The sequence below is a fragment of the Lucilia cuprina genome, chromosome 4 (assembly GCF_022045245.1).
Source record: "Lucilia cuprina isolate Lc7/37 chromosome 4, ASM2204524v1, whole genome shotgun sequence".
Taxonomy (NCBI): Eukaryota; Metazoa; Arthropoda; class Insecta; order Diptera; family Calliphoridae; genus Lucilia; species Lucilia cuprina.
This window is the reverse complement of record NC_060952.1, coordinates 74810359-74820652: the sequence shown is the minus strand read 5'-3', so window position 1 is coordinate 74820652 and position 10294 is coordinate 74810359. Positions and strand designations below refer to the sequence as shown.

The window sequence follows — 10294 nt, the reverse complement described above, 5'->3', positions numbered from 1 at the left end:
TTAAAATCAAATCACTGATGTTTAATTTAATCAGGACTGGCATCTCTTAAACACTTCAAATTGTGTGGTGAATTATAATATATAAAACTGTGTGGTGAATTATGAGTTAGCTAAAATACACCTCAATATCCTTGGCCGCATTGATCTCTGAATACACTGTAAAAAATAAAACTATTATAATGGTGTTCGTCTTTTGACTAGTCTATCCAATCCAATCTATTGACTATTTATAGACAAGCCTTTTGACTAATATATGTATTGTTTAATCTATTGACGACAATTCCATTAACTGGTTTATTGGTGGCATCCGTTAGGTAAGTGGTTAGTGTTCTAATCTGAAGACAGGAGGTAGTTAATGGTTAAGAAGCGCATACACCTTCAATTAATGGTTTAATGACTTATCGTAAGTGCAATCTACGGACTATTTTATGTTGAACATTCACTACCCATTACCAGTCTATGGGCTAGTAATTAATTTAAAACTTTTTATTTGAATTAAACTTTTAAGTTTAAACCCAACAAAAGCATCCATTTATAAATTACAATTTCTAACATTTTAATCATAAAGCACACCAAATAAATATGTCAAAAATTTATTATATATTTATGTAATCATTTAAGTAAATTATGTACTACATTGTTATAAATATTACAGAATAGTTTGGAATAGCTAAAAATTATTTCCATAAAATATTTTGAAAATAAAAGAAATAAACTTTTTTTTAACAATAATATGTGTAAATTTAATAGTAATCACAATTTATTGTTGTTGTTGTAGTTCATTAAGCACATTATCAATAATAAAATATTTAAACTAATGAAAGAGGATTAATTAGGATTTTCATTCATAAAATTTCTTGTAATGGCTAAGTCTTCTCGACTATTGTTTTTAGTCATAGCTATAGTAAACTTTAGTGTCATTGTTTGCTTCTAGAGTTCAACGTTATTAAGATTTGAACCAGATGATGAGGGTAAATCAACATCACTGGGTGGTATAAATGTTCCTTTACTCTGTACCGATTTATTCTTTTCACTTAATTTTAACATTTCACTGCGTAATTTCTCCAATATGGCATGATTTGGTTGATTAATGGCAGCTTTACTTTGTAAAACAGTAATTTCTTGTTCTTCTTGTTTCTTTTCTTTAAACGTTTTAATGGAATTATTGCCATACAGACGTAACAGAGAACCCCAAGTTTTAATGTGTGGATGTAAAATCTAGAAAGATGTTTAAACAATAAAATGAAGAAAAAAATATATACACATTTTTTTTGGTATGTTTATACATTGTGTTGTAGTTAATTTACCTGTAGTATGGCTTGGGAGGCTAGCTGTTTACCTTCACGTTTATTTTTACATAAAACTTTTGCGGTGTGTTTTCCCACAGTCATGGTGAATTCGTTCTTTTTGTTGTGTGTACGATTTATTTCATAATTTATTTGCACATCTTCGCCTAAGCCAAAGTTTCGTTGCAAACAAGTCAAGAGTATGGCATGTGGAGAAGGTTCTGTGGTTTTATTACAAAACTCTGTAACGCGAGGATCTTCTATTCGTATATCGTCGAAGACCTATAGAGAAACAAATATGTAAAAATACAGCAAATAATAGTCCATTTTATTATTTTGTAACCAATTGAACAACTGGTTACATAATATATCACTTGTAATCTAACATGGAGTCAATCATTAACTTTTTTTACTTCATTATATTTCACTAGGAAGACGACACCGGACAATTTACTAGTATATTGACTATTCAATTAACTAAACTATGTATTGCTTATATTATTGACTAGTCTATGTACTAGTCTATTGATTAGTCTATTGACTAGTCTCTTAACAACTCTGTTCTTAAGTCCTCTTACTTTTCTATTGGCTAGTCCATTAACTATACTATATTGACTAGCCTATAGACCAGTCTAATGATTAGTCTATAGATTGGTATATGAAGGACTAGTGTATATACTAGTCTATTATATAGTATATAAATCAGTCTAGTCTATGGTCCAGTATATGGACTGGTCTATGCATTAGTCTTTTAACTTCTTTGTTGGCTGTTGATCTAAAAGAATAGTGTATGGGCTAGTCCATTGACTATTGACTAGTCTATTTACTAGTCCATTGATTAGTTTATGAACGAATCCATGGGTTAGTCTATAGAATAATTTATTGATCAGTCTATGGACTAGTCTATTTACTAGTCTATTATTTGCAGTCTTTGATCTACTATATTGATTAACCGAAAGTCCAAAGTCTATAAACTAGCAGTGGACTAGGCTATGATAAAGTCTATGATCTATTCTAATGACTAGTCTATGGACTTCTCTATTAACTGTACTATTGACTAGTCCCACACTAGATTCTCTCAATAACTACTTTCTTTCACTCACCGATAAATCTTTTTGATTACTTTTCGCCACCGCACTTTTATCCTGTTTCACACCCGTTATTTTATCCTTCATTTCGGGTATTAGAATTTCAAGTGTTTCTCGCGCTGCCTCAGATTTAGCCTGTCGTTTACTAGTACCATAACCAGTACCATATTTTAAATCATTTATTGAAACAGTGGCAGCATATGGTGTGGCAGCATTTTCCAATTCTTTAAACTCATAAGTGGGTTGTTTCTTTAAAGCATGCTGTACGTACTCATGCAATATACAAACATAACTTTTACCACTTGGATTCATAATCCATTCTCGACGAGCGCGTGGATTCGATTTACCATCACCAGGTACTAGAACAGGAAATTTAATGAGTTTTGTGCCATCGGGTAGAGTAGGTCTTTGGATATTTTTAAGATTCTTGCGATTTTTAGTAAATTTACGTCTAGCATTCCACGAACGAAAACGTAAAACGCGTATAACACGAAATTTAAAGAGTTTTTTGCAATATTGATTAAATTGATCGGGTGTAAGAGATTCCTTTTGTATATTCTCATTGACAGTGACAATTTTGGCAGCTGGTACTAAGCTACGTAGTTTATCTTTGTCAAGGGGATTTGTTGAGCTAGCTTGAGTTGTGGTGGTATCAGTAGAATTTTCTTTATTACCATTTTGTTCTGCCAGAGTATTTGTCAGTGTTGTGGCTTCTGTTGAAGAAGTAGCTGTGGGTGGTTGTGTGTTAGAGCTAGCGTTAGTATTAGCAGTAAAACCAAAAGGGCAACGTGCTGGTGCTGGGTTAGAGGTAGCTGTCGTAGTGGAGGAAGAAGTAGTTACTTCTGTGGATGTAACTTCTGTTTGATTTGCTTCATTTTCAGCATTTTCTGCTTTTCTTTTTTCAGCTTCTATTTCCTCATCTAAAGCTCGCCGATAGTTAAGACACGGTATTGAACCCACTGGTATGGCATGTTTCTTTTTTTGTTAATTTAAAATAAAATCAAATTATTAAGAAAAGAAATTAATTAAAATTTATTTAACAATTTACCCTGGCACTTCCGGTACCCAAAAAATATGGCCTAGCTGTGGTTATAACTCTAGTCTTTTTGTGTAAATACAACGGCATGCCACTGTTGTGTGTGACTTGTACCCATCCTTCTGGCAGTACTTCAAAATGATTTATGCGTTTTTCTTGTTATAGGAAAAGTTAAAAGTTAAATTTCCCTTAGAGATTGTTTTTATTGAGTTCATTTATGTTCCTACCTACCTTCTAAAACGGTTTTAAAACGTTCTTCATATTTAGGTTTCTTGGAACCCTTTAAATCGTCTGGTAAATTTTCATCTAGCAAATGTTCAATTTCTTCATCATCTAAATCCAATTCGGATGATTCATCTCCACCATCATCTTCGCCATTCTGTTGACCATTGTCATCGCCAATTTCGCTGCCATTATCTAAATTTTTATTTAGTTTTGTTAAAATATTAATAGTGGTTGATTTTAAATAATTAACTTTTCTCGAAATCGAAATCTTTATATAAGCTGATAAATATGTTATAAAGATGTGTATACAGTTGCATAAGGATAAATATTTGTTAAAATGCAAATGAAAAAGGCAAAACAACTTTTAAAGCAGTTCTTTATCGAAAGTTCAAAATTTCAAAAGTTTAACATAATATTTTTCTAAATTTAACAAAATATATGAATTGTAAATTAATTTCCTTGTTTTTTATAATATTCGGTTATTTTCTAAAATTCGAAATTATGTTGGAAAAGTTTCAATCAATTTTCAATTAAAAATTCATAATTTTATAAAAAATTTCAAAATTTTTTTTCGAAAATTCGAAATTAAGTTCGAAAAATTTCTATCAATTTACAAATTCTAAATTCATAATTTAACAAAATTTTCAATAAATTCCATAAACTTTTAAGGTTTTCCAATGTTTTTTTCTTAAGTTTTATAACTTCTTAAAGTATTTTCGAATATTCGAACTTAAGTTCGAAACAAATCTTATGCTGCTTAAATAATCTTCAAATCATGGATTGTTATAAAGGCATAATTTTTGCTTTATTTGTGTTTAATTTGTAATATTTGTTACTTCGAAATTTTTTGTCGAAAATTCAAAATTATGTTCGAAAAGTGTGTATCAATTTACAATTTCCAAATTCATAATTTAACAAAAAATTTAATAATTTCCATAATCTGTTAAAGTATTTCAATGCTTTTTCATTAGTTCTTTAGATTTTTAAAATATTTTCGAATATTCGAACTTAAGTTCGAAACAAAATTTAAGCTGTTAAAATAATTTCTAAATCATGGGTTGTTGTAATAACATAATTTTTACTTTATTTGTGTACAATTTTTAATATTTGTAGTTTCGAAATTTTTTTTCGAAAATTCGAAATTATATTCGAAAAATGTCTAACTTTTTATCATTTCCAAACTGATAATATACAAAAAATTTAATAATTTCACTGTTTAGGCTTTTTCTTAAGTTCTATAAGCTTGTTAAAGTATTTTCGAATATTCGAACTTAAGTTCGAAAAAGTTTTCAAGCTGTAAAATCAATCTCTAACTCATGAGCATTCATTAAAACATTATTTTTGCTTTATTTGTGTTAAATTTTTTAATATATGTAATTTCGAAATTTTTTTCGAAAATTCGAAATTATTTAAAAAAAATTTTTACAATTTTCAAATTCATAATTTACAAAAACTTTAATAATTTCACTGTTTAGGTTTTTCAATGCATTTTCCTAAGTTTTATAGCTTGTTAAAGTATTTTCGAATATTCGAACTTAAGTTCGAAAACGTAATTTTTGCTTTATTTGTGTAAAATTTTTGATATTTGTAATATCGAAATTTTTTTTCGAAAATTCGAAATTATGTTCGAAAAATTTCTAACTTTTTACAAATTTCCAAATTAATAATTTAACAAAAAATTTAATAATTTTCATAATCTGTTAATGTTTTTCAATGCTTTTGCTTTAGTTTTTTAGATTTTCGTATATTTTCGTATTTCGAATATTCGAACTTAAGTTCGAAACAAATTTAAGCTGTTAAAAACCATTGGTTGTTATAAAAACTTAATTTTGTGTTAAATTTTTTGATATTTGTAATATTGAAATTATTTTCGAAAATTCGAACTTATGTTCGAAAATTTGTTTAAAGTGTTAAAATAACATTTAAATCGTCAGAATTCATAAAAAAGATAATTTTAGCTTTATTTGTGTTCTTTTTCAGATATTTTGCAATTTCGAAATCAAAAATTTTAATATAAAAAATTAAAAATTTCATTAATTATAAAGTTTTTTCGATGTTTTTCACAGTAAAAACCTTTGCCAGTCTTTTCAGACATTCAAAGTTATTTTCGAACATTCGAACTAATGTTCGAAAATTTTTTAAAAAAAAAACTCAAATACATCATGAAAATACATAAAAACTTTATTTTAGCTTAATTTGTGTAATATTACTAAGATTCGGAAATTAAACTTTTTAAATTTTCATTAATTGTAAATAATTTTTAAGTTTTAAAGTAATTTTGAAAATTAGAATTTATTTTCAAGAATTATTTTAATATTTTCACCTCAAAAATCTCCGATATAATATAAAAGTTTATCATACAATTCTATCCAGATATTCACCTGTTTTATAATGATAAAATGGCTCGCTTATATCCATTCGCAATATGGGTAACATACGCATTTTGATTAAATTTTTTAATCAAATAAATTCTTGTTGTTTTTGTTATTATAATTTTGTCATGCACTTTTAAAAAAGAGAGTTTAGATTTACGCATTTGTCTTAATTTTAAACTACATATCTAACGAAATTCGTTAAACGATCTTAATCTTTAGAAATCACACCTTTAACTGAAATTTACTTCATTTGCTAAAACGTTTTTTTTTTACACAACCAGCTAAAAAAACGATACAGCCTCTTTAGTTAATTTCTTATCTTATTAGTGTTAACAAAAAAAAAATACAATTGTAAATTTATTTGAGTTTGTGTGTGTATATATATATATAACAAGTGAATGCAGTCATGTTGATATAAAGATAAGAAAATTTAGATTTGATTTCTCAAGATTTATAGTAACGATAAAAAAGTTAAAATTTAAACAAAAGCAAAATTTTTCGTAACAACGAAAAAAGTCAAACAAAAACAATTAAAAGTATTTTGATTTTAAACAGTATTTGTGTAAAGAAGTTATAAAGAGTCTACAAATTCTAATTATTCAATGCTGAGGAATTCAAACTAACTTCTTTTAAAAACCTTTGGACATTTCCCGATAGCTACGTAACGGGTTGTTCCGAAATTATCGGCCATTGGCAACAAGGTGCAATTGAAGAATATGGATTAGTCTATAGCAGCGAATAACAAAGAGTCTTGACTTTAGACTCTATTATCAGGACTATAGGACAATGCATTGTCGTGACTATAGTAATCTATATTCAAGACTATAAAATTATGGAAATGTTAGCAATCTATGATCCGGATTAACAAAATCTGGATTATAAAACAGTCTATAGACTGAGAGATTATAGATTAGTCCTTAGTCGGGACTATAAAACAATTCATATCAATCCTATTCAATCTGTAATCGGGACTGTAGAACAACATATAGTTAAGTTAATAGAACAGCCTAAAGTCAAGTCTATAAAACAATCTATATCAAGCCTATACAATCTGTAATCGGGACTGTAGAACAACATATAGTTAAGTTAATAGAACAGCCTAAAGTCAAGTCTATAAAACAATCTATATCAAGCCTATACAATCTGTAATCGTGACTGTAGAACAACCTATAGTTAAGATAATAGAACAGCCTATAGTCAAGTCTATAAAACAATCTATATCAAGCCTATACAATCTGTAATCGTGACTGTAGAACAACCTATAGTTAAGATAATAGAACAGCTTAAAGTCAAGTCTACAAAACAATCTATATCAAGCCTATACAATCTGTAATCGGGACTCTATAACAACCTATAGTTAAGATAGCAGAACAGCCTAAAGTCAAGTATAATGACGAGTTTATAGCACACTCTTTAGAGGAGACTACGGATAGACAAGTTTATAGACGAGTCTACAGACCAGTCGACAGCCTCTAGTTAAGGTTATAAAAAAGACTTCAGATTAGTCTATAGTTGAGTTTAAAGAACAGATTGTAGTCGTGTCTAGAGACTCTATAATAGTCTACATTTGTGAACAGTCTATAAAACAACCTACCAACGAGACTATAGAGCATTATCAAGAACACATTGTGCAAAATTTAATAATATCATATAAAATAATTCATAAATATCATTTTACTTTAACATTATTGATAATCTAGCATATATTTTCAAGACCTCAAGCTAAATACTCTTTGCTAAACTCTTTGCAAGATAACAAGCTAACCAATATGTTTACTATTTCAATTTAAACATTACTATTATACCTTCAAATTTAAAAAAACATAAAATACAACTTACACTCTTCCTCATCGTCAGAATTAGAGCCAACTTCATCGAGTACTTGAAAATGACGCAGCTGTTGATCTAAACTTTGACTATTGCTATCGTCGTCAGCACGATTGCGCATTTCTTCAATGGCGCTCAGAGAAAAACCAGCCACTTTCATAGCCTTGGCATGATCATCCATTGCTGAAGATGTTAATGTTTGTAATTTGATTTTCTTACTCTCCGGCCCAGCCATATCAGAGCTAGCCGCTTGTTTCTTATTGTTTGCTTCCGGGGCCTCCATTATTTTGTTTGAATATCCAGAAAAAAACTTAAAAACTAACAATTTCCTTTTTGTCTTTATTTATTTACTACTATAAATTAAAATTACGTAGCTTATGGGATAACTCGTTTTTATAGCCAATTATGATTAAATCCAACTTAGTTTTTTCTCCTTGAATGCTTTTTGGATAAATGCAAAAGCATAAAAATGGATTAAATCAAATTGATTATGTTCGAGCACCCTTTGACATTTTTTTATTATTTTATTATTAAAACACTTTATGTTGTTTATTTATACATACAAATTAATTACTTAATTATTTTGCTAAATTTAATTACTTTTAGTTCTCCTAGCAAGTCTTATCGATTTTTGTGCAGGTTTTTTCTTTGAGACGAAGCCACTTTCACAATGGTTTTTGATATCTTATAATATTTTGTTTAGATAAAATCGACATAAAACCTATTGCAAAAGTACTTCACTTTTTTCGCTATACAGATTTCATAAGTATAATTTATTTGCAAAACTTAAAGAATCACTTAAAGGCCAAAAAAGAATTGTTGCTGCTGCCGTATGCAAAAATATTCAATTATTTTTGATTTTTGCCAAATGTTAAGTGCTGTCAACATGTTATTAAGAAAATAAACAGCTTAATTGATTTGATGTTTTTAAATAAATTAATTGTTAACATTTTTACAGTTGTGTAATATAGTTCAAAATTCGAAAACATATTAATATAATAAATACATTTTAATATAAATAAAATAATACATTAGATATCATCAAAATAATGTAAAATGTTTATATTTACGCAAGTTAGTAAGCCACACTTATACTTGGAGTGTGTTCAGTGCACAACACAACCAATAATTGAAGTTCGCCTTTAGGCGAATTTTATACTTTTTTTGTTTTTAACGTTGCCATACTTGTTTTTTTAGGAAAATATATATAAAAGATATCATTAATTTATATTTATTAATAATTATTAAAGAAAAAGAGACAAAAATAAGTATAGTAGTATTTTTATCATGAAAATAACCTTTTAAATTGTATGAAATATTAAATTTCGCAAATTTTATTGAATGATGATAAATTAAGCACAAACAAAAACTGGCAGAACAGCTGTTGTGTTTTGTTTACATTTTTTATAAACAACAACAACGTTTCTATTGTAATTACCATGAGATTAAATGAAAAAATAAAAATCCTGGGAAAACGTGTCATCCTAGTACCTTACGAAGCTAAACATGTACCCAAATATCACACCTGGATGCAATCGAAAGAATTACAAGAACTAACAGCATCCGAACCCCTAACGCTGCAGGAAGAATATGATATGCAACGTTCATGGCGTGAAGATGAAGACAAATGTACATTTCTCATACTCTGCCGTGAGACATACGATAAAACCGGTAATGAAATTGAATCTTTGGTAGGTGATACCAATCTATTTCTAACAATTGATCAAGATTCCAATGAAAAAGTAGCTGAAGCTGAAATAATGATAGCCGAATCAAGGGTACGTGGTAAAGGTTACGGTTGGGAATCTATGTTATTAATGATGAAATATGCTCAACAAAATTTGGCCATTAATAAATTTGAAGCGAAAATTGGTATGGATAATGAAAAATCCATTAGAATGTTTGAAAAAATGCAATTCAAAGAAGTGGCTAGAGTGGAGATTTTCCGTGAAATAACCCTGGAAAGATTGGTAACGTCCGAATGGATAGAATGGTTAGATGATCAAGTACAATTGGAAATAGAAGATTATTGAAGTTAATATTAAATAATGTGATATATTGTTGTGACAATGAATGGAAATACAGATATCTTGTTTAAAATAAAAAGTTTTTTAAAGTTTTGTCACAAAACTATTGTGAGAATTATTTAATTTTACTTGCGCTTTTCTGATTAATGTAATTTTAATTAAAATTACTTTTAAATAACATGTAGACCTCTTCCGCATTAATAAAAACCATTTGTTTATGTTGTTATATTCAAATACTTGTATTTGGTTTATATCCAATTGAAAAATAGAAATAAACAAGTTAATTTATTGTTTAAAATTCGTTAAATAGTTTTTTTTCTAACAAAAATTAAATAATAATTTAATTAAAAGTTAAATAAGAAACATGTATACAAAACTTTTTTTAATTTTTACAAAATTTCTTTAATAGCAACTTGTGTATTGTTGTCTT

At 28.0% G+C, this 10294-nt stretch overlaps 2 protein-coding genes across 6 annotated transcripts; one reads left to right on the top strand and one right to left on the bottom strand.

Moving 5' to 3' along the window:
* Positions 1-615: 615 nt before the first annotated feature.
* Positions 616-8704, bottom strand: LOC111682403 (microprocessor complex subunit DGCR8). 5 transcript variants are annotated; one of them, XM_046949488.1, is made up of 7 exons: positions 8401-8704; positions 7850-8155; positions 3642-3827; positions 3423-3565; positions 2390-3349; positions 1308-1568; positions 616-1218 (listed from the first exon to the last, which is right to left on the bottom strand). In XM_046949488.1, the coding sequence occupies exons 2-7, from the start codon at positions 8118-8120 to the stop codon at positions 931-933; spliced, it is 2109 nt and encodes a 702-aa protein (XP_046805444.1). In that variant the 5' UTR covers positions 8121-8155; positions 8401-8704; the 3' UTR covers positions 616-930. The 5 variants fall into 5 exon arrangements, with proteins under 5 accessions (XP_046805444.1, XP_046805445.1, XP_046805443.1 ...); XM_046949489.1 differs by having other exon boundaries at positions 7850-8190; positions 8438-8704; XM_046949487.1 differs by having other exon boundaries at positions 8438-8704.
* Positions 8705-9062: 358 nt separating this feature from the next.
* LOC111682402 (N-acetyltransferase 9-like protein) lies at positions 9063-10223 on the top strand. The gene has a single exon (XM_023444354.2). The coding sequence runs from the start codon at positions 9277-9279 to the stop codon at positions 9868-9870; it is 594 nt and encodes a 197-aa protein (XP_023300122.2). The 5' UTR covers positions 9063-9276; the 3' UTR covers positions 9871-10223.
* Positions 10224-10294: the final 71 nt, after the last annotated feature.

Coding starts and splice junctions, on each gene's coding strand:
- LOC111682403 (XM_023444355.2), bottom strand. CDS start 8,120: ATGGAGGCCCCGGAAGCAAACAATAAGAAACAAGCGGCTAGCTCTGAT. Junction 3,566..3,641: donor TTTTAAAACCGTTTTAGAAG/GTAGGTAGGAAC, acceptor TCCTATAACAAG/AAAAACGCATAAATCATTTT. Junction 3,350..3,422: donor TGGGTACCGGAAGTGCCAGG/GTAAATTGTTAA, acceptor TAACAAAAAAAG/AAACATGCCATACCAGTGGG.
- LOC111682402 (XM_023444354.2), top strand. CDS start 9,277: ATGAGATTAAATGAAAAAATAAAAATCCTGGGAAAACGTGTCATCCTA.